At 33.4% G+C, this 24,788-nt stretch overlaps 1 protein-coding gene across 1 annotated transcript in view; it reads left to right on the top strand.

Moving 5' to 3' along the window:
- The window catches only part of PACRG (parkin coregulated), a gene marked incomplete at its 5' end in the record, with an annotated part of 213,898 nt that overhangs the window by 47,107 nt on the left and 142,003 nt on the right, over nucleotides 1-24,788 (top strand). Inside the window, 1 exon segment of the mRNA XM_084203053.1 lies at nucleotides 995-1,129. Within this exon segment, the coding sequence (XP_084059179.1) occupies nucleotides 995-1,129 (135 nt within the window).

The raw sequence follows: 24,788 nt of genomic DNA, 5'->3' as shown, positions 1-24,788 counted from the left end.
ATGACACATTCTAGCATTTTTAACAAAAGAAACATGCAGAGAATTGTAGGAAGTTCTTATCCCAGATGTACAGCTATGGAGTTTCACAGCAAAGAATCAGTTGTCAAGGGCATTTGAGATTAGTTTAGCTCTCTTAGACTCTCTTAGCATTTGAGATTAGCTTTGTTAATTAGCTTAAACAATAGATTTCTTTTAAGTACTTGAAATTCTATTATCATAGTGCCAATTGTTAGCTGCTGTTACTACCATGTCTGAGAAAAAGGTTCCAGCGTGAGCATTTTGGAATTGGACTGTCATTCAGACTATGCCATATGCTAAACCAGCAATAGCTCACATAGGGAACTAAGTGGAGGTAAATCAAATTTCCTCACAGGCAGATGAGAGAGGTCTGAGCAAAAGACCTTCATTCTTTCCAGTGCTTCAGCCATCAATACTGAAGGACTGGAAGTCTTATGAAAGCCAAATCCATAGCATTTAGGGAAGGGATATGCTAAAAGAGATTACCTAATCTTGTTACCTAATGACTAGCAAAAGATAGTGGAAGGTGCAAACAGTAATATTAGTTGGAAAGCAAGTCAAATTACTTCTAGAAAGAAACAGAAAAGGAGAAATAGTTTCCCAACAACTTCTACTATGTAATGTCACTACCTTCTTGGTGTTTTGGTTTTGCTTAAAAATGCTGTGATACTAGAAAGGTCTACTTTAAAATTTTGCCAATTTTTATGGGATAATCTGAAAGTGGCAAAAAAAAAAAAAAGAAAAAAGCAGTTAACAAAACCTGTAGATCATTACCAATGTGTACTTTCAAAGAAGTGAAGTTGAGTATGTAAAGAAGAAAGCAAACTATAATTTGGGAGATCACTATTATTCTTCTTTTATATCTATTTAAAAGCCTATTAAAGCTAGGCTTTAGGCTTTTTCTAAAAATATATTACCACTAAACTGTGTTTTGTTGGTTTTTTTTTTTTTTTGGTTGGTTTTTTTTCTTTTTAAGGTAAGAGGGCCCCCACCTGCAGGATCAGTAAAACGAAGACCAGCAAAACACACAGCTTTTCGCAAGTTTTATGACAGAGGAGACTTTCCAATTGCTGTTCAGCATGAGTGTGTAGGAAACAAAATCGCCTGGAAGGTAAGTCCTGGCACAGCTGTGACAACCAGCTGAGCTTATTGAAATGACATCTCTCATTGTCCAACAAAGTTAGCTTGCAAGTAAATACACTGAAATAATTTCTTAGCAAATGGAAGATGGTGGGAAAGTCATTAGAGAAAGGCCCCTGAGTCAGCTGTCTGCCTTGGCTAACAATTAAATTATATGCTGCAAAAAGGAAGATGACAGAGTTGCTTTGCCTTAGAGAATTGTCTCCTGCCCAATTCATCTCTATTTTTATGAGGACTTGGCAATGCAGCCTGTTTCAGGCAGTCCATCAAATGATGGAAGTGGCTGGATACAGTGAGCAGCAGCCATTTATCTCCCCCAGATTTCACCTTCCTGCAGGACACTTCCAAATAGAAGCTTTAATTACCTAAATGGATAGGTCAAGATTGTCTGCTCCCTGAAAATGCAGAGCAGAATACAAACGAAGGCAGATTCTCATTCCACGGCTGTACTCTCAGTCTCCAGCATATGTCAGACAGCGTAATCGCTGTCATACGTGCCTCTGTTACAGGCTGACCTCCACTGCTGAAACCATTACAGCTCCGACATTTCTCTGACAAAAGGTTAATTGGCTTCAAAATAAATGTATTGCCTAATGACTCTATTCTAATGCTGCTGTGTTTCTCTCTAAAATGCTTGGTGACGTTATTTGTAAAACTTGCCAATCTTCTAAGTAACTACTGCAGACTTCTAAATTTAATTTCAAAAATGAATGCTGATCTTTAACCTGCTCCTACTATTTAATTATTTTGGTTATTGCAAATTGCTTTATTTTTTGTCTCATTGGACTAGAAAAAGATTTTGCTGGAAGCCATGTTAGTTACAGAAAATGAACACGATATGCATGAACAAAATGTGTCAGATTTGTAGAATGTCTTAAATTTTTCATGTCAAAAACATGATACTAAATTTAAATGTAAAGCTATGTTAAGTCAACACTAAAAGGAAGAATTTTGCAATCCTATAATTGATTCTGCTTGTAATGAAGCAAACAGGATTGGCTCTGCAGTGTGGTAAGTAGTACAATATTTGATAATAACTAAATTTTTTGAGTAGCTATTTTATTTATTGAAATACAGAAGAAAGATTTTGCTACTATTTTGTGCCTTTAGAGGTTTCGAATCAGCACAAAGAATAATTAATAGTTCTTGCAGCAAAGGGAATCTCTGTCCCAAAATACTTTACCCACAATTGAGGTGAGATTCCAGTGCAATTGGGCTTCAGGCAACACTACAAATTCCCTTGTTGGACTAGAACTCACAGGCTTACAACTTAAGCCTGCAGTCTGATCTTTCATCACCAGGTAAGACCCAAAGGTGATTTTCAAATAACTGCAAAAAAAATCTGCACCATTTATTTTTCATCTTGATGTTTTTTTTAATTTCTAATTTCTCAAAATCAAACTGAGAGGTACAGAAATACTGCTGGACTGGTATTCCACTAGATGATGCTAGTGACTGCTTAGTTGACTTAGGAATCGGGAAATTAAATGGAGCTGCATAAGCAGTTCAGATGGGACATTAGCAAAAGGTTTTTCATTGAGAGGGTGGTTGATCACTGGAACAAATTCCCCAGGGAAGTGCTTGTTAGTTTCTGGACAAAGCTCTTCGTCATATGATTTAGGTTTAGGTAGTCCTGTGAGGAGAAAGGAGTTGTATTTGATGATCCTTATGGGTCACTTTACCTTGCTAACTTATCTGCAAGCCTTCCAACCACAGATGCATGCTAAAGTGTTTGATTTCTATATCTGGCAGTTTTAATTGTTTGAAATCATACTGCTTTAAACAGTCACAACAGCAGAGTCTCTAGTCAAAGATTCAGCATGTATTTTTCCTCAACACACTTTGCAGTCTTCTAGACCTAATGTCCACCTACTGCAGTAAAACACTGGCTTTTAGATAGTGCAATGTAGGACTGAGATGTCATCCAAGACTTATTTTTGCTATTCTGCTAATCCTTTCTTTTGGGAAAAAATATCATAACTTAAGCATGAATGCAAGTAAGTAGCACAGTACTGGACTGTTCCATTCCTGTATTAGTGCATGTTCAGATTTAACCTTATTTCCATTATTTCATGCCACTCAGTTTAGTCACAAATCAATCCTGAGGCAGGCACTCAACAACACTGAGGTAGTAGAGTTACTTGAGGCTATTGTTTAGTTTGACATGCAACTGTCATTGATTACTGTGCAGTTTAAGTACATGAAACAGGCAAACTGGCATTTTCCAGTTCAAACTTTGCATTAGATACCTTCTGAAGTCTTAGAAGCTATCCAGAGCTGCAAAAGGGTGAGAATGTTGTTCATCATTAGCTGATACTTAAAGGTACAGATAAAGTAAGGTCTCTATTTTTCACTTGTTTTAAGGACATAGTTGCACTACCCAAAAGACATCTAATGGCTAATTTTACTCAGTTCATTAGTTGTATATCTAATTAAAGTTAATTTTAGTAATATATTTTACTCAATACTGCTAAATTTTACTAAATAGTGCTAAATTCATGACAAGTGAAAAGATATTTTACTTATGAAATGTGTCGAGGCAAATATTCTATAAAAGCTTGGCTAAAGTACACTTTTTTGCATGAATCATGATCAAGTGGAAGGATAAAAAGAAGGAAACAATGATATTTTAATCCTGCTGTAATTACCCAATATCAGTGTTTTATGTTGAGAGCGGTTTTTTGCTCTGTTTAGTTATAATGTATATTGTAGAGTTCATTTCACTCTTGTTAGTTTGTCTATCAAATGGTGCCTGAGAGAAAATGCAGGAGGTTCTCAAAACCCTGATTTTTTTACTGGGAAAGGAAAATGCTACAGGATTTTGTTCTTTCCTGCAAAATACACAGCTGTATTTTATTTGCTTTTTTGTTTGTTTTTACAATTACTGAATCAAAACTGTAATTGTCAGACATTAGTTATTTTTTTTCAACACTTCAAACACTTGTTCATTATGCTGTAATTCTGTGGACAGAATACAGTAATTTTTAGCCAGAACAGGGAAATCTGAAATGCTTTAATATACATTCATTGTGTTGGGTAATATGTACCAAAAAATTTACACAAATGACTCTTGATATTGTGACAGTTCTGCATATCTACTCTTTTAAGCCCATGATTAATTACCTGTAAGGGCTGGCTATGCATAACTGTGGTCATAGACCTAGATGAAATATAAATTTAAACCTCAGGAAATGTATAGAACTGTTTCTGAGTAACTTCATGTGTTGAATATTTAATTATGAAATAATAGTGCTTTTCTGTTGTTACATAGGTTAATGGTTTCCAAAATGTGCTAAATTTAGAAAGAGGCATTCTTGCTCCAAATTAATCCTAAGCATAGACTAGATTAAACTGTGCAGATAAATCCTGGTGTTTGCCGTGGTGTCTTTTCTTAAAAAAAGGGACCAAAGCAAATTAGATCTCACTAGATCATTTTAGGAAGATGTGTGCTCATGGTGAATTTTCAGACTAAGTCTTTATGTGTAGACAGGCATCTCTTTGAATACTACTGTAATGCTGTCATTCTTGCTGGTAAGTTTTACTAGTGTTGCAAGTTTAAAAAAACCTGTTTCAACCTAATGGAAGAAAAAAATGTAAAAAGATAATACACACTTACGAGAACAGGACATTGAAACTGGTTGTATTATAGACAAGAACAGGAAATTGAAGCTGGTTTTAAAGAATACCATTTTTTCCCAGAAGGAAAAAAATAAGGATCAAAAAACCTCTGATAATGCCAAAGCAAAATTATGTGGTTCTAGAGGATATAATCACATTTATTTCTGAAAGAAGAACACATTGATTGTCTTGGGGTTCCTAATGTTTGTTTTCAAATCTGGAGAGAAGTTGTCCTTTTGTCATTTTGAAAAAGTGAATACAGAGAATGATAATAATTTGCTAATTATGTCTGTGAAAACAAGACATAACTCGCTACACAAATTTCTGGCTTTGATTGCAATTAAATTAACAAAACAATTTCAAAATTAATTCCAGACTTTTCATCCCCTTTCAGGGGATGTACTAGCAGTCAGTGAATTCTTTGCTAAATAGCATATGCTCAATGTAACATTTTAATATCTAATTTGAAGCCTTTGTTTTTATCCTTCCTTGGTAATCAAAAAGAGAACTGTATATATACCAGTGTCTTAAAATTTATGCAAATATTTAATGTCTATGTTTCTTTTGTAAAGTAGTTTTTAAGATCTGGAAATAAACCACTTCTTTGGTTGAGTTACTGAACAAATGTTCTAGGATCTTTCCAAAGAGGAAGCATTTGAATTTTTCCACTAAGAGAGAATGAATAATAATGGCATGGTTTGAAAAAGTATTTCTAATGTGTATTAAATATAAAACTTGGGAACATAAATTATTGTTAATTTAGAATTAGATAATATTAGAAAGTGATCTTTATATCGAAAGAATGTACTAAAGTATTTATAAGTCTTTTGACTACTTTTGTGGGATCCCACAGTTCTTTTTCAGCTTATGTATATTGCAATTTTATTTCAAAATGTATTAATACATTCTTTTGCACAATCTCATACCAAGCTATGAATAATAAAAGCTCATAGTTCAGGTCTGAAAAGGACTTCCATTTTTAAATATACGATACTGAATTAAAAAAGGTCAGAATGCAATTAAACCTTTGACTAAGAAAGTTGATAAAATCAAGGAAGTATTTCTGAATTATAAAGTATATGTTTGAAATTCAGTCTCTCTGTATTAAATGGAAAGTCATCAGAATGTTTGAAATTTTTTTTTTTTAGGGAGTGGAGTTAATTATGCAAGTTATTATGCAGGAGTAAAAAAAGCTTCTATTCTTCAAAAGAATTGTAGCAATTTCAGGGAAATGAAAGCCAAATTCAGAAACTCAAACTTTTTAAGCAAAATGTCAACATGAACATGATTTCCATTTTTGGGGCTTTTTTCCCAGAGTATCTGTATTCACTAAGGGTATGACTTCTACCATTTTAGTTTCTCTTCATCTCCTCTTTCCTACACAGTTTTGTTTGTTTGTTTGTTTTTTTTTCAGGATCTAGTATAAGCTATGGTAGCAAATTTATTTCTTTGCGATATAAACTAAATGCCGGGCTGAAAGAAAGCGATCTGCCTTCAACATAATGAATTTCAAATGCACATATACTTTCTCTTTTCACCTATTACTGAAAGTTGTACTCCCTACTACTGAAAGTAGTAGGTAGTACAAATAATTTGAACTTTCCATAGTACAGTTTTTATTAGTATGCTGTATACTAGTTTACATAGAACTCTGAACTATGATTAAGCTGGTACCTATATCCAGCACTAAAAGTTTTTGTTTATTTGTTGTGGTAGTGGCTGTGGTTTTGTTTTGGTTGGTTGGTTTGGGTGTTGGACCTTGTTTTGGGATTTTCTCTATAAAATAACATGGTTTTAAATTTTGTTCTATTTCTTGGAAATGCAGTCTTTTTTGCTTGCTTGAGGGATAAGTTTTAAAAGAGAGAAAATACTTTTTTTATATCAACCAATATAGTCAGAGGGGAGACAAGCTTTCATTTGCAGACCTTTCAATTAATGTCTTTGTATTTTTCATTTTTGTAGCATTGTTTTGTCATTAAACCAGATAAATAAATACTGTAGGTTATTCACTATCTAGTATCAAGTAAACTTAGGTAATACTTTCCAAAGTTCAAATCTCCAAATAAATTAAAAGTAATTGAACGGAGCTCATTTACCCTAAAGAATGACCCCATTATTATACTGTCATCTTCCGATTTATGTAATTCAAGATGTAATTCAAGAAGTTGAGGGGTTTTAAGCTTGTTGCTATCTAAGGGGGAGGTTCAACTTTGCTTCACCTCTTCTACTTTCTATTTCTGAAGCATACTTGACACTGGCACTGACATTTATCAGAGCCCACTTTGGGTAATTTTATCTCACTAACCAGGAAAAGGAGGTGGGTGTGTTTTTTCTTGATAAGCAACATGTTCATAGTCCTGGAAACTTTGATTATATGGCAATCCATGAGTGCTAATGCTGAGTGTTTGTGAAGAAGAGAGAAACAGTAGCAAAGTGCGATGAAAGTGAGAGAGTTGAGGACTTTCAAAACTGTTGTTTTCAGGAGGCATGATCTGCTAGATTACTTAAGCTGTTTGTAGAATTTCAAATACCTGAAAGCAAAGAGAGCAAACTGCTGTGAAAGTTAATACTTCTTTAAAAATTATTTTCAGATAGAGACAGATTTTTTTCTGCTTCCACTTTTTGTTAAACTGTATTTAAGATCTTGTTAGTAAAAGATGTTGAGAGCACACTGTAAAAAAAAAAAAACAGCAATTGTCCACAAGTGTTGTCCTGAAGAATGAAATCTTTTTGCAAGGTTATGTAGAAAGAGGAATGGTCATGTATCATGTGGAGACACAGCTGGTGCAGCACAGAATGGTGTTAGTTCATATTTTATTTAATGTCTTCATTCGTGTTTTAAGCAATAGTTCAGTTTTCTGCTGCAATTGACCTCTGTTTATCTTTCCCAGAGGGCTCCTTTTTTAAAATCATTTCAGTGATCATTAATAAGCCTGTCTCCAATACAAGTGTGTTGGTATAACAGAAAATTGCAGTGTGGATCCAAAAAAAGGCAACGGAAAGCAAGAATTTATTAAACCAGAAATAATACATAGTAATTTAGAGAAATTAGAAGTATGAATTGATTTAAAGAAGTAAAGACTTGAAAAAGAAAATTTCAAGTGCTGTTTGTGGGAAAAAACTCCACTATTATATTAACAGATATTGTGTAAACTAATATTTTGGATACTATTTTTTTTTTAAAGGATAGTAAAATCCTCAGTTTTCTATGAAGACAGTAATGCAGCAAACTGTGTGGCATGGTAGCAAGAAAGAAGTATTCAGCTTTAAACTAAAAATAGCAATGCTCAGTTGCATCATCTTAATTTGGTAGTTACTAATAATCTGTATACTATGGCTTACTGAAGCAAGCATAAGCCAGCACTTTGCATAAACAGTCATGTTTAGACAAATGTCATTCATCATTCTTTATGACTGTTGTACAAATCACTACCAGAAGTGTTGTCTTGGCTGATATGCATGTGACTTTTTCTTACAGACTGCTAAAAATTTCCATCACAAGACTGTTCTTGTTTTGTTTTTTAAATGCAGAATACAAAGAAATAGCCACATCTTAATGACTATGACCTGGTTTTCGTTTAATGAAAACTCCTTTAAATTTCTTGAACAATGTTATATAGTGCTATACATATATCCTCTCTATCACCCTAGGTCATAAAAAGAGAGAATGCAAAGTATTTTCTAGCAAATAAAACAACAAAATTTCCATTGACTGCAAAAGAATGGCATAATTATTGCCAGATGTAAATATTATTCATCATCCTGTCCCTTCTTCTCCCTATGATATTACAAATTATCCTGTGATCTATTCAGTTTTTACTTGATAATGGTCGCAGGATTCTATTTTTGATGAACTGCCATAGATTGATAGATTCATGGAATCATACAGTTCTAGGTTTGAAGGGGACCTCAATGATGATCTGATCCAACCTTTCTTGGCAAAAGCATCGTCTAGCCAAGATGGCCCAGCCACCTTTCCATCTATAAATTACAAAGGCTAAGACAGTTAGGATTTTTCAGCCTGGAAAAGAGGTTTCAGGATGACATAATTGTAGCCTTTCAGTACCTAAAGGGAGCCTACAAGAGAGATGGAGAGAGATTTTGCAAGGTCACGTAGTGACAGGGCAAGGGAGAATGGCTTTAAACGGACAGAGAGAAAGTGTAAATTAGATAATGGGAAGAAATTCTTTACTGTGAGGCTGGTGAGGCACTGCAACAGGTTGTCCAGAGAATTTGTGGTTGCCATATCCCTGAAAGTGTTCTTGGCCAGACTGAGCTACCTGTGGCTTGAACTGGTGGAAGGTGTCCCTGCTTGCAGTGAAGGGGTTGGAACCAGCTGATCTTTAAGGTCCTTTCTCACATAGATCATTCTGTGATTCTATGATAGTGTCCCAAGTTATGAAAGTTCCAGAACTTAAAATCATCCTTTTTAACAACTGCCAATTCAAATTTCTGTCTTAAATCTTAAGACAGGCGGCATTTGTTTTGATCTAATTACATTTATATTTAACAATGTGTTAATTTTATATTTATATGCAATACATTTGTGGTTGGATTTTTTCAAAAGTCACTATTTATATTGACTGTAGCATTTTATGTGACATGGCTAAGTTTAATAATCTTTCAGTTTAATCATTTACAGACTAAAATAGGGTACCAAGCTGATGTCCTTTAATTAAGGCAACATTTTTTAAGTTGTTGAGTAATTCTGTGTACTTCCAGTTTCCATTCCATGGGACATATGGTCACAGAAAGTATTGCAATAGTAGGTTTCTTAAATTTGAAATTTCTTTGTTGATTTGATTTGACATTTCTTTGTTGATTTGATCCCACCACTAATAACGCTAATTCCAAATAACTTTATCATATTCAATTCTTACTTTTCAAAAGCACTATCTAGATTTAATTTTCTGTCAAAAAAAATCATAATAATAGTGCAGGTCTTAGAAGAAATGTGAGATGTTAGAAATTAAAAAAGAATCTTATAAAAATGTTACTGCAAAACTCTGTTGCAAAATGCTATGTTTTTATGAAATCCCATAAAAATCATTGTGACTATTTCAGTACGTACCACCATTCTCATTGGTTGATTTTATTTTGTACATTTAAACTAGTATTTTTAGCGAAACTCCAAGTTAATGTCACATTATATATTAGAGGTTACTCAATGCAATCCCTCTTTTTTGCCACTTGTGGGTCACAAGTAATGTCATTGTAAAGTGTAATTCTTTCTGGAGTTAGATTTTTACAGTCCTCTAGTCCTTTCCATTTCTTTCATAATTATAATTTATTAATTTAATGAAATGTCTCTTTTCTCTGTGATCAGAAAATGTGCCATATTTTTTTAAAAATATGGCATGCCCGTTTACTTACTGGCTGAATAATGTTTTTCTTAAGAAGTAAAGGTTTTCCTATAAATGTGTAAGATCTCCTTTCTTTTAACAACATCAGTGCTGAATCTGGGGACTAGTGTTGAGAAGGAGTTTAAAAAAGCCCTGCAAAGAATAGTGACAGGTTACCTGATTCCTATAGTACACAGAAGACATATTTCATCAGTGACTCCTCTGTGGCTAATTAATAGTTGCAACTCATCCCAGGATTCTAGAAAACAGTCGTGTTGTGGCAGTTAATTTACTGTTCCTTTCCCCCGATTATACAATTTAAGCCATTCCTTTATTTGATATAATTTGCCATCTCTTGAAAGTGTATGGAGTGAAAACTCAGCCATGTATCAGAAATAACTTTAATTTAAATTTGCTAAATGACCTCTGAAAGCTATATGAAAGATTTTCTTCTGAATGGCCTGGTGCTCCCTGCCTGTATAATGTACGTGAGAAATTAGTGTGAATGGTTCACTTTTATGGAGTAGTGCTGCTTATAGTAAGCCTGCAGAAACAATTTTCCCCCAAGCCTCCATCTGTTCTTCAAACCAGGGCATATGCCATCTCATGGAGCTTGAAAGTCAACTGATTTATAACTCCTGAAAAGTGCATAGATTGAAAAGAAAGGTCGACTGCTGCTATTTGACAATGATTTGCTAGGTACTTGGATAAAGACAATTCACGTTACTATGGTCTCCAGAGGACACAAGAGGTGGTGTAAGCTTTGGAAATTGGTAAATTGACATTTAGGACAAAAACAAATTGCTCCTCCTCCTACAGGTAAGCAGATACCTTTCTTCTTAAAGATGGAAGCATTTAGAAAGTAAGTAGGTAATACAGCCAAGACTTCTTGTTATACTTGTTATATTCAGACAGAGTAAGCTTTTCCTAGCTACAAAGGTTGCCATCTAGAAGTGCCATGCCTTGTTCCACTTTAATCTTTAAGGTACAAGCAGAAACATCTGTCTTTGAAAGTGCATCTTGTTTTGTCAGAAAGTTTTGTTCAGTGCCACAAACATAGCGCTGATGAATTTTCTCTATCTACCCTGAAGGTGATTTCTGAGCCATATCCAATTAATGGATGACTTGTTCTCTGGCCATTAGTTATCAGCCTTCCTACTTCTACCTAAATATTGCAGAGTTCTCTGGCAAGTGACAAAACAAATGGAATTGACAACATAAAAATCAATGTGTATTTGATGTTTTCATTTCTAGTAGTCATTTACTGTGACCATTCTGCTCTGTCTCATATTGAATAATTTCTTCAACTACTATTTCTTACCAATTCTGATTTTTTAAATAACATCTCAGGTAAAACATGGCATGGAGTTAAGTGTATTTTTTATTTAAGAAAGAAATGTAGAAATTATACCATCTTTCAATATGAAAATATGGAGCAGTTTTTGCCTTGACAAGCACAAAGGTGACGTATAAAAAGTTCGCGTGAACAGCTGGAAGAGTCATCCTCTACAATTATGAACTTTTTGCTTCTTAAGGTGTCTGTAGCATATGTTAGGAAAAAAATGCTGCTGTAGCTTTCCACAATCATCTGATTTTGTGTAGCCATGGATATCCCGACCTAGCTCACACAGACAAGTATACTTTCTGAACATAAAATTCAGTAAAGAAAAGCAGAGCACTGCAGATTAACTAGATAGTTGTTATCAATTATTTATTTTGTATAAATATAAGTCACTACCCAACATAGGTACTGGTTATTCATATACTGTATATACTATTGACTGATTAAAGATGATGAAAATGTTGAGCTAAGAAACCATGACAATTACATTCAAATGTAAGTACCTTATTTTGCTGTGAGAGTGTTGAAGAGATATGTAAATACTTATAATGCAGCTTATAAAATCATAAGATTTTATAAGGACAATGTGAGGTATTTAAAAAAACTTCATACTGTATGTCTATAAATTTACAGAGAAAAGTTCACTATCACTCGAAGCATATATTCTAAAACCATATTCAAGGAATGTGTCTACTTTGGAAATGTTCTTTTTTTGTGGATAGCTTGTCTCAGTTTTGTGAAAAACACTCTATATTTTGTTAATTTTTCATTGTTTAATTTTTGTTGCCCACTATGTATTAGGCATGTGTGTGACAAATTTATCTGCCTCAGTTCTATTTAATTTCTTATACTACTTTCAAAGCATGAATTAATTCATCAGCATTTCAGTATAATCTTCTCATCACTAGCCTTGATGAACATTTCACATCCAATTCATGTTCACATCTGCTATGCTACTGAGTTCTGATCTGGCCTAAGCACTGGTCTTATTTCTCACATTGTTATTCTGCAAAAGAATAGGATCTCTTTGCTTATAATACCTATTGTATTGCCCTTTTTCTTCCTTCCATCTTGGTTTTTTCATCTGTATTTCCTCTTGCTTAACTATGGTTTGTTTACATGGGAAGTTATTCACCAGGATAACTCAGCAGGATCTGCTTTAAGTAAAGAATGCCTTTTACATATTTTTTAATGAAGTAAGTGTGTCCTTGTTCAGAAATCATTTAGATTAAGATTGATGAAAACTTCCTAAAACAGCAAGACCTAAATTTTAGACCTCTTTTTTTCTTTCCCTAAATTCCCTCATCCTTTGAAAGTTGTTGACAACTTGTTTTGATGAAATATAAATTTGGCATGAAGGAGATCTGTTCCTGAAAATATTTAAGCATGCACTTAATGTCTTGTGATTAAACACACCAAAGTCAAATTTTTGCTTGCAGTATGTAGAATTGGTGTGAGATGTATCTACCTCTACAATGAGAAAAAGATATTTCCATTTGTTTTTTTTCAATCATAAAAATTTAACTTCCTTAAGAGGTGCTAGTTTCAAATTAATATTATTGCATCTTTAAAACATTAAAGATCTTAAAACTTCAGCTCATTTAAAAGTGTCTGATAAAATCTCTATTAAGGTGATTGAATTATGTGTTTTATGAAAAAAAAGACTGAGTCTATATTAACATTTCAAATAGCACTGTGAATTTTTGACAGGAGCAATAGCATGTGGTAGTTTATCAGAGCAAAAATAACATATCTTAAATATTTTAATGAGGTAGTTCCTCTTGGCTTTCAGCTTTGCACATTAACACTCAGGAAACAGACAATTGTGGGGAATTGTAAGAACTGCAGTTACACTAAGTGACAGAATCTGTGAGTTGCTAGTATACTGTACTGTGGCTTCCTTCAATACCATGAAAAAAAAAGTCTTAATTAGGTTTTAAAGCTACATAGTTTCCCTATACTGAAAAAATCTAAATAACTGTAGGACCTGGTAGAATTCTATATTTAGAATATCAGCGTTAAAACCCTCAATAACCTAACTGGCACATTAGACTTAAAAATAATTAATTTAAATCTCATTGCATCTCATTTTCAAATTAATGTTATATTCATAAATGCAGGTAAATCCGTGCCTTATTTAAAGAACTATTACCGAAAGATAGGCAAATGAAAATTACAAATGACAGTCTTTAAAGAGATACAGATATTCAGATTAATATCTTCTCAGGCTATAGTGTGCCTAAAAAAGGATGCTGCTTCCAGTGTAATCAAAACTTCAGTCGGAATGCAGATCTCCTTAGAAATAAGAGTTCTATTATAATGTACTGGATCTTGTCTTACAGTGAAGACCATGTGCACTGAAGTACAGTTCTGCTTTCAAGAAATAACACAGTCAATATTGATCTGTTCTCTTCATATCCAAACAAATTCTGCTAGGGTCAGAAGCCCATGGTGGTACACTTCAGAATCATAAATACCTATATGAGCCTGTACCATAAGTGATGTTCCCATTCTGTGCTTATCTTGTCCTTTCAGGCTCTTAAAAAGGCCAGTTCAGATGGGAAACCCCTACTTTGCTTTGCCATTTAATAACAGCATTGGAACATTGCTACACTTATTATTCCTAGAGTGGTAGACAGGGGCTCTGGATAAAGCCCATATCTGAGGCAGAAACATTCATTTTAACAAAGCTTGGGATAGAATGTCAATTTTGCACTTGAACTCAGGTGAATTTAAGTTTCCTTTGAGCTGTTGCTTACCTTGTGCTTCTACAGAGTGAAAGACAAAATGAATTGCCTTACCTTAATATTATTTTTTGCTTAATATGTTCACAGATCAGTTCAAATGCTTGCTAAAAAAATCCCCCAAAAACAGCAAAAGCCAAAACACATATTAATCAGGTGAAAATTGCATTCCTTTTTATATCTGTTCCAAAATCTAACCTGTTCCTATGCAGCACTTTGGGTGAAACCACAAATCACTGTAAATGGATACAAAAGGGCATAGTGTTTATTTGTTGGGAAATTTCTAGTCCATCATTATTAAGACTACTTTACTCCTTTGAGAGTTAAAACAAACTTTCCTGTTTAAAACTGTTGCTGTCATACAGCTCTCAGGGGTTGTTTCATTTTGAGCTCAAATAATAGTTGCCAATTTTCTAATTTAGGTGAAAATTTCTAGCTTAAGCTGGAGATGAGGAAAGCTGCATTTTTGTTTTCTAGGATTAGGTCTGTATTTTATGTCTGCTTTCTGCTTTACTGTTTTTCATTCCTTATATGATTTGATGCTTTTCTGAAGAGGTTGGGAAAATAAGCTATCTAAAACTCTTCAGTAATATCACTGAATTTTGTCCTATTCTTTTTTGATGAACTATAAGAAGCATATAGCCAGAGTCATGATACTACAAACCTTTTCCAGAATGGGGAAAAAATATTTTTTTTTTTAGATAAATAAGGAAAAAACCTTGATCTTTTTTTTAATTTATACTTGGATTTTTATTAATCTTTTACCTTGAACTTATTAAAAACAATTCCTTCACAAATTAGATTGGAAATGCATAGCATATTATTTGCAATGTATTTATCATCAACTGTGATTAATTTGATCTATTATTTCTGTGAGATAATAAAAGAAGGTCATAAAATTCAGTTCACCTTCAATAGAAGTTCTTAGGCTACGTGTAACAAGTGTGGAAAGACAAATTGAATACAACTTCCTGTTCACATAGCTCCTGACATCAGTCCATCAATGATTTCTTGTCTCCAGACATTCATGACAGCAGAAAACAAGGTTATGTGATGTGTTCTTAGGTAGAGAGTTGCAGCTAATTAGGACAATAGTTTGTTTTCAAGGGTATGGAAAGTCAGACTTATATGGATTGAACACCTCAGAGTTGATTTAAACCATCTGACTGACATTGCATGAAGTTGATTTCAAATGCTGAATAGAATAGAATAGAATAGAATAGAATAGAATAGAATAGAATAGAATAGAATAGAATAGAATAGAATAGAATAGAATATTTCAGTTGAAAGTTGACATGCCGTGATAATCTAGTCCACTGCCTGATCCCTTTCTGATGCACTGGTTTGATAAAATCAGAAACCATCAGTAATAACAATCACAGAGATCAGCAGCTTCAGCCTTTTCTCCAGGTATATGTTTTTTTATGCATCAGGAATCCTAGACTATTCATCTAGGTTTTTTAAACATAACCTAATGTAGTGATATCATCTAATATGTTGACTATCAGGTTAGAATAATGTTTCAAAAATATCTTTCAAGAAGTGACTTAATTTTTAGCTTTGCACTAGCTGTAATTCAAAATTCTAGTTACTGGTTAGCATTGGGTTATTCTATGAAAATTTAAAGGTAGCAAATACTCATTGGAACTGCTAGAATTATGCTCTTTCTCTTAATCTTTTATTTTATCAAAGAGGTTTGCTGATAAGCCTTAGAATGTAAAACTGAGTTCTCTCTAAGAGTGAAGCATGTTTTCTCTGCTTTAATAATTAATTCTATGCCCATGTATATTTCATTATAGAGTGGCAGCCTTTTATACTGCTGTTATTTTTGTAAGGAAGTCAAAACTATTCCATCCTTGTACAGAGTAACAGATAATGTGCACAAACACATTAGAATGGTTCTTCTAAGTTTTTATGTTTAAAACAATATTTTCATAACAGCTAAGAAATGTCTTTGCTTATACCCATGTTCTCACCTGCAGGTTATGAAACTGGTGGTATAACAGGTTAAGCCTCTAAGATATTATCTAGCTAAAAATTACTGCCTTTTATTTTCAAAAGCGTTTTTTAAAGTAGTTGCATCTGATCTGATCTAATGTTATATGAAAATAATTTGATTCAGGTCTTCCATTTCATAGCATGCATATAACATTTCACTAAACCAGTAGAAACTTCCATGGCCTCCCTAGGAGCTACCAAGAAGTACTGCGTACCTGCGTGGAAATATTTACAGTTGCTCAGCAGTAAATAGTACCTGAGTCACATTTGGTGAGTATTTGTTTCAGAATATTTTTAAATAGTTGCTGAAGTTTTTAAATAGCGAAGCTTTTTGTTTGAAAATTCCTATTTAAGTTAATCTATCTAAGTCACAGATGGGCCAAATGGTGGGCCAAACATTTTGTTCTATTATTTTATATCTAATATCTAATATTTTAAATGTGTGTGAGGTTTTTTCTCATAGAAATCTTTAACCTGTTTTCCAATAAATGCTACTTTTTTTGAAGAACCACAAAAAAGTCATTTTCCAGAGCTCCTAAAGAAATACCTTCCAGAAATACCTATCACATACTTCCCCGGCTGCCACACCTTTATTGTTATATCAAGAATTTAAATAATTTCAAACTGTTCATTCCTTTGTAGCAAAAAGTGTTATATCTATATCCTGTCCAATGCTCATCTTGGCTTTTTGGTTTGGTATGAGGTTTTTTTTAAGTTTCAATGTTGTTGCCAACTAGGGATGTAATAACTATTGTTCTATAATTTCTGGAATGTTATTCCTTTTCCTAGTCATCAGATCTTTGGGCCAGTGGTTACTATTAATCACTGCATGAGTGGTTTCTGTACCATTAACCACTCTGCAGTCCTTTTAAACTCCCACCATCTCATTTAGTTTGTGAGTTTATTCCAGAATCTCCTGTTTATTTTATTGGTTGGGTTAGTCTAGGAAGGAGAAAGCTAATTGAGATCTAACTGCAGTCTTCCAGTGCCTAAAGCGGTGTTGTAGAGGAGAAAGAGCCAAACACTTTTCAGTGGCATGCAACAGAAAGCAAAAAGGGAGCAGTCACAATTTGCAATAAAGAAAATTTCAGCTGGATAGTAGAAAAATAGTCATCCATGTTTGGGGCAGGGAATTCAATGAGATGATCTCCAGGGGTCTCTTGCAAATTAAATTATTCTGTGATAGATGAGCCTATTATTTTGTATTTCTGCATTATCTTTCTTTTGAAAAAATCGTAACATACTGCTGCTTAATGAATAAGACTTCCCTGTGCTTCTGAAACATAGGTTTTTTACTGGCAAAGCAAGTGAGGCACAAATATAATGGTACAACTTCAAATGTGTTAACAGGCTTAATTCTATTATAGTTTTAACATTCCTTTAACTTAAAACCACATCTTTACCTTGTACAGTATTTATACATACGTGTGTATTTTTCAGTACATACTTGTTATTGCTCTCTGGCTGTAGCAGGTAAATTTACAGCTGTATTCATAAGATGTCTGAGATTTATGTTCATGTTTGGTTTACCATAACTAATTGATAAATGTAAAAACACCTCCAGCTTTAGATCCTATAGTCAACACACTAAAACCTCTCTAAACTTGGGTCAGTTTAATTCTTCTTGAAGGCTTTGATACTGATGTTGCTTACTGAGGAATATCCCTTTTTCATACAGGAAAGCCAGAAATGTTCAAAATTAGTATGATTAGTATGATTAGAATAATTATAATTAGTATGATTAGTCTACTGACAATGTACAAAGTAGTTTGGGCCACTAGATTTCATGTGATTCAAATGAGTAGAAGACTTTTAACAGTACTTGTCATGTAGAATCAGGTTCTAAAAGTGACTGAAGAGGACAGGCTTATCTGTTTACTCTTTAGCTTGAAGAAACTAATGAGGAGAAAAAGTATCTAATATCTAACAAATCTCCTGCCAAGCTACTGAATGCCAGAACCTAGAGGCAATATATGGAATAGTAATTAATTTATCTGACAACTATTTTGGTAACCATCAAATGGAACATCTTTCCAGCTTCTCAATGTATTTCTTAAGGTGTGGTGAGGAAACAGGACCTTGTATTTTACATTAGCCTCACCATTTCTTATTAAAGGACAATATTTTTCCTTTAATTGCTGGCCACATTCTTTTTAACACAGCCCAGGATGCAATTCTGCTTTCCTTGTGACAGGAGCCCTGCTGGCTGTACTACAACTTGGCACTCACCATAAACCTCAGGGGAGCAGGACTGTTACTCAGCCGGTCACTTCCCAGCCTCAACTGGTACAGGGGGGTGTTCTATCCCAGCTGCAGGGCTTTGCACTTCTTGCTAAATGCCACAATGTTTCTTCACTTTTCTAAAGGTTCCTTGAAATTTAAGCTCTAGTATACATTTACTCATCATTCTTAATGTTGGGCTTTGCCTTTCACATTTTGGGGGGGTGTAAAATTGAAATATAAAATCCACGTGTTCTAGGAAAGTCCATAGTGACTTAAGTCTTGCAACAAAAAAGTCTTTTCCAAGGTCTGGTGTGGGAGTGCACACATGTTCTTGCACCAATAATACCAGAAAGGTAATATGTCATTTTGTAGTTAAAGAAACAAAAGACTGATTCTTTGAACTCCCAATTTCTTAATTTCTTTGTGTTTGCCGTTTTACTGTCTCTGAGTGCTTAAATATATCTATGTTATTTCCTCCTATTAACATTTGGTTTATTTTGGTAATTTAAAATGGTCAACGTGAAGAGGAGTTTCAAGCATTGTAGAAATTACACAACCATAGAAATCTCGAGAAAGCCATAAAGATGTAATATTGGAAAAACAGATAAAGATGTAATATTGGACAAACAGATAACATCTAACATTAGCGATTCAAAAACCTTTCTAAGCCCTTGGATCTGCCTGCACTCCTTTGACTGCTGTTTCTTTCTCTTCTAAGGCAAGACCAGGGTAACAAATATAAATCCAAGTGCCCTTTAAGAAGGATACCTGAGCATAATTATTAAAGCTGGTAACATTTTGGCTCTTTTTAATTGTGCGTAGTGTTATTTGCAAGAATAACTTGTGTTTTTAAAAACAGACTTCTCAAATGGAGTTACTGGGCCAAAAATACTAGGATAAAGTAATGGTGGTATTCAGGATTTTTGAGTCTGTATGTCCTGATGATACCACTGGATTTGTGGGAAAATTTCTGTGTTTGGATACTGTTCTGTTCTTCCATTCCCAAGAATGGTGACCAACAGCATATCCTTATTAATGATGAAATTTTCATAGCTTTGGATTATCTGTTCTGTCTCTGCCAATAAATGTTCTTCATGCTAGTATGATGACATACAAATCTTAAATTTTCATTTGCTTTTTAACAGAATAGGAAATGGCATACATCCCAATCAACAAAAACTAAACTTTGATTCATGATTATGATCTTTTACTACAGAATTATATATTTTTCCTCAGGATCTGATTTGATCAAATATGCAGGATGGACATATTCAAATAGAACTACATGAACATTTGGTGTTGCATCAAAACCAAATTAAAGAAGTTCCATCTGTTTGTTCATGTCCTATGCCACAGTTCAATGTTGCCTCAGTTGCACTTTGGTTTCATTTCATTAATCAGATCACTATAATGGTAGATATTAAAACCAATAAAAAATGCATTTGAGGTGGCTTTGGTTTTGGTTTGGTTTGATGGGTTTTTTTCCTCTTAGTTTTATTTGTATTTAGGTCATCACAATAAGCTCAGCAGCCACAGAGACATTTGTACTTGTACAACTGAAAGGAGTGTAAGACCTGGCAGTAGATGAGGAATCAGAGGGAAGGAGGAGGGGAAGATATCTTAAATCCATTTTATACATGTCTACAATTTTAAAAGGTAAAATATCTAATCAGTGGTCTCTAGGGACATTTAATGAAGAGTATTTTGGTTTATATCTTTATAATCTGTGCTTTTTTATAGAGGCCTCATGTTATATCAGGTCATGTCATAAATGTCCATCAGTTTATTTTACACAGTTTATGCTATTAAACCTGTCTTACAGATAAAGAGAAAGGTCACAGAGGGAGATTTTGTATTAGATTTCTAACTGTAACCTAATCCTGATAATTATTTTAATAATTTAGTGATTAATTAGAAGCTGGTAATTTTATTTTAAGGCCTGACCGTTCAGATTACCTAATTTTATTTATTTTTTTCTGTTCAGCTCCTGCTGACTTAGACAATTTTTATGAGGGGTCTAATTTAAAGACTTTAGAAACTGTTCTTCAAATCTTTAAATTAGATGCTTTAAAATTGCCTAGAATCAAAGTACACTCTTTCAGTAAAATAAAACAAATATTTCAGTTAAAAATACAGAAAACGTAGTTTCCAGACAGAAATCAAACCAAACCAAACTCTCTTTATTCTTCTGCTTGTCAATTCTACAAATCAAATCCAGGTCTCTGAAGTATGGTTCTTGGAAAACAAGGAGTAGACATACAAAAATTTTAAAGTAAAATACTCTATGGCTGTAGATTTTTCAAGAGGCAGAAAGAGGGCATCCAGATCCCTCCAATGCATCTTTCAATTATTCTTTATTTTCCTGAAGTTCTTCTTTCTTAGCAAGAACATGTCTTTCAGCCTCTTTAATCAAAGAATCAAAGGTTTGGTAGACACCAAACTGCTAAACTATTTGCACTATATATCTTCTCTGATAGAACCTTTCTATAGAATGTGTAAATGATCCCTGTTGAGAGGAGGAAGGTTGATTCTATAGCTAAAACTATATGACATCTTTGCAGAAAACAAAAATATCACATTTTAGATTGTATAGCAAATGTAACAAGTACTCAGTGATGCAACTTCAGAACTGTCCTGTAGTTTTTGATTACAGTATTTATATCCCTGCCTGTATTTTTGCAATCCTAAAGATAAATACATATTTTCCATCCCACTCTGTGCAGCAACAAACTGAAAGTCCTCTAGAATGAAAGTGGAACAAGTTTCTTTTGTAATGCCATATTTAACTCTTTGTAACTTCATTCTAGCATCCTGAAATGTATGGGTAAGTTTTGAAGGAAAAATAATATTTCTGCAGAGTTATCTTATTTAAAGAAAAGAAAAAAAAATAAAACCTCCTATCTCTTAATAATTAAAAAATCAAACCCCAAAATTGAATGTTTCCATCTTTATTAAAAGACTGTTTGTTATATCTTAAACTTTTCATAGAGCTGTGAAACCTTATGCATCAACATGTATTGAATAACATACCTTTCAGTATGCAGCTGTTATTCATACTTTTTACTATTTTGAAGTCTAATCTTATTCTGATGATAACAGTAGGAATATTTTGCTTTTTTAATTCAATGAGTCAAGAACCAGTACATCTGTTTATGACTAGTTATTCTTTGCATAGCTAAATGCAACTGCTTGCATTTTAGTAAAAAATGGAAATATGTTATGTACATGATTTCTGCTTTGAATCATACTAGATGTGGCCAACTTAAAATCAAGTATTCTGCGCTAGCAAGAACTCTGTGTGACACCAATCTAAGATTAATCACTATTCCTTGTATACACAGGTCAGTGGAGTGCATTGCTGTGTGGAGACCCCAAGGAAAATGAGCTATTAAAATTTTGATATTAGTATATGACAAAAAATAACATTGGTACAAAATCTTCTTTCTATGGAACACAGAGTACAAAGTAAACAGTTTAGTATTGTGTATATGCAACCAGAGGGCTACTCAAAGTATGGGTCATAAATATAATCCCATTACATCTGGGGTTTGAGGGAACAGTTTGTCTGGAATGCTTGCAGCTGAGAAGAAACTCAAATAATTAATCATACATATCAATACTTAGGTAAATGTATGTATTTATATTAAAATACATTTTTATATATTTATTAAAATATAGATAATTATCTAAAAATACATGTTTTATAGCTAGCTCAGAATATCATCTCTACCTTCTGTTTTTCAGACAAGGCTGCATGCTTTCAGTTGGCTGGACGTATATAAGAAATATTACAGAATAATGAAGTGAATTTATCTAAATTTTATTTTACTTTTGTCTTTGTTAACAAACTTTATAGAAAAGCTTTTAATAACAACTGAAACATTAAATTGCACAAATGTTCAGTTGCCACACAGGGGTGGGGAAAAAAAGCAGTAGAGTAAAAGTGAATGTAAAGACACATTAAAAAAAAATATTGAGACAGTAGAAACTTTCTTAACAAGCTGACATCCATTGCAGCAGAATTTCAAAATTTGGTGAGAAAGGATGTATAACTTATAACAAGTATCTTGTCTTTCTGAGCAAAGTTAAGCATAGGACATATGCAGGAAGAATCCTTTCACTTCACATAATTTTAAGGCATAAATTTAAGATGCTCTTTTTCAAAGTGTTCACAAACAGTGCCAAGATTTTTTGTTTAATGGTCACTGTTTGAATGGAATATGCAAACCCCACCCCACACTTTGTGCGTAGATTACATGGGAGAGGTGCAATTATTCATTCTTCATAATTTGATGGCTTTTGATGCAGAAAATGGTTAAAATATTTTGGTGGCATCTTGTAAATATTTTGGTGAAATATTATTTGGTGGAAAAATCTATATGGAACCGTTTATAATAAAATGATTATTCATCAGTACTTTATATCTTATTCCATACTGCTATAATTGAACAAGTTATGTATTATGCAATGAGCTAAAAGATTTTCTTCCACTTACCACGTTTTTAGTGGAATATGTTCTTACATGCACTGATATAAAGAATTTAAAGAGTTTTTTCTCTAGTGATTTGACAAAACATCAGTCAAATATGGAGGATAAAGTCCTAAAATCTAAATTAAATATTAATGAGTGATAAGTCTCAGTGAACTGAGAATGATCTCCTTCCTCTATTTCCTTTACAAAAAAGTTACTGAAGAGCCATGCTGTAGAAGTATCAGAAACTTGTTTCCTTCCACTGATCAGCAAAAATGAACCCAAAGAAAGTAGCAACATTCCTCTGTACTGCCTGTCTCAATTGTTAAATGTTTTGCATATTAACATAAGGGGTTTATTCAGCATGGTTCTTTGCTGAAGGCAAGAGATAATCCTGCAATCTCCTTAAGTTTCCAGTGATGATGACAGAATACAAATACCCATACAGAGTGCTTGTGGCATCACACCAAGATGTACCCAAAGGGATGAAAAAGGGATGAAATGGGAGTGCACCAGCTGCCAGCACAAAACTTTACATTTGTCCTGTTTGTTTCCCTGATTGCCATTTGTTCTAAAGTAATGGGGAATCCTGAGAGGACAAAAACTTCCATCTTACTAGATGCCTTTATGTTGCAGCCTGCTGAATATTGTTATTTTAAAAGTATTTGCTATTCTGATTGCAACAATACTGTTTTTTCAGCATCTGGGAAAGCTTCTTCAGCATGGACTGTAAGGGTTGACACGGAAATGGTTGCTATGGAACTATTTTCTGAGTTGGCAGGGCAGAGCAACATTTGGCAGGATTTAATTTGCATCTCTTCCATGCTGCAATTTCTTCAGTAGGATCTGAAGTAGACTTCACCACTCACCCAGAAAACAGAGCTCCACACTGAGAATATTTGTTTCCCCAGAAATAGTACAAGTGTCAACCCTCCCACCCCCCCCATTTAGCAAGGTTTCTAAATCAGTGAAGATCGATCTACAAAATTATTTGTGATCTAGTAATTATCCCATTTATTAGTTACAGCAAATCCTGAGCTAATTTTTTTTTTCATGAAGGTGTTAGAGTGATTAAGAAGAAAAGCTGTTATGTTAATTGCAAGAATTAACAATTGCTGACTCAAGACTGTAAGTGTGAAGCACTTGGACTTGCCACTTCTCCTACATCTGTAGAGACCTATATATAATAAATATTTTGTCTTTATGTTCCATTGAAATTAAGTTTAATATTGTGGAATTAGTTCTATGATCATTTGAAGGGACTTTCCTCTTAATTTTTAGCTAATCTATAGTTTATTATTATGATTAATATTTTTTACTAATAGTGCTAGTTGAATAAAATATTTGCATGAATAAAATACCATTGCATAGCTTCCCTATTAAACTGAAGGCTCTGGAAACAAGAAATTGCAGCCAGAAAAACTATTGACTATTGTAACATATTGCATAAAAGGATTATAATTTCAAAATTAAATATTAACAAAATATTTTTGTTATAATATTTATAATTTCTATTTATGAAAATATATTTATATAAATATATTTATATGAATATATTTATAATTAAATATTAACAAAATGTAAATATTAACGAACCTGCAGTCTTGTATGCTATGCCATGCTCTATATACATGTTATTAGTTCCTCAATAAGCAAAACAAACAAAAAAGAAAACAAGAAAACAAACCAACCAAACAAACAAACAAACAAAAAACCCAAAAAAAACCAAACAATAAGCCCAAAAAACCAATTCATAATCATTTAACAAGAAGGGCTGGTTTGGGGATCGCACAAGTCAGAATTTCATTCGAGGCCAGAAGTATGTGGCAACTTAAGTAATAAGTCTTGTTATTCGACACTTAGAGTGCCTCTGAGACTTCTTTCTCACCGAA

Source organism: Fringilla coelebs, assembly GCF_963513975.1.
Source record: "Fringilla coelebs genome assembly, chromosome: 3".
Taxonomy (NCBI): Eukaryota; Metazoa; Chordata; class Aves; order Passeriformes; family Fringillidae; genus Fringilla; species Fringilla coelebs.
This window is presented reverse-complemented; position numbering and strand designations above follow the sequence as displayed.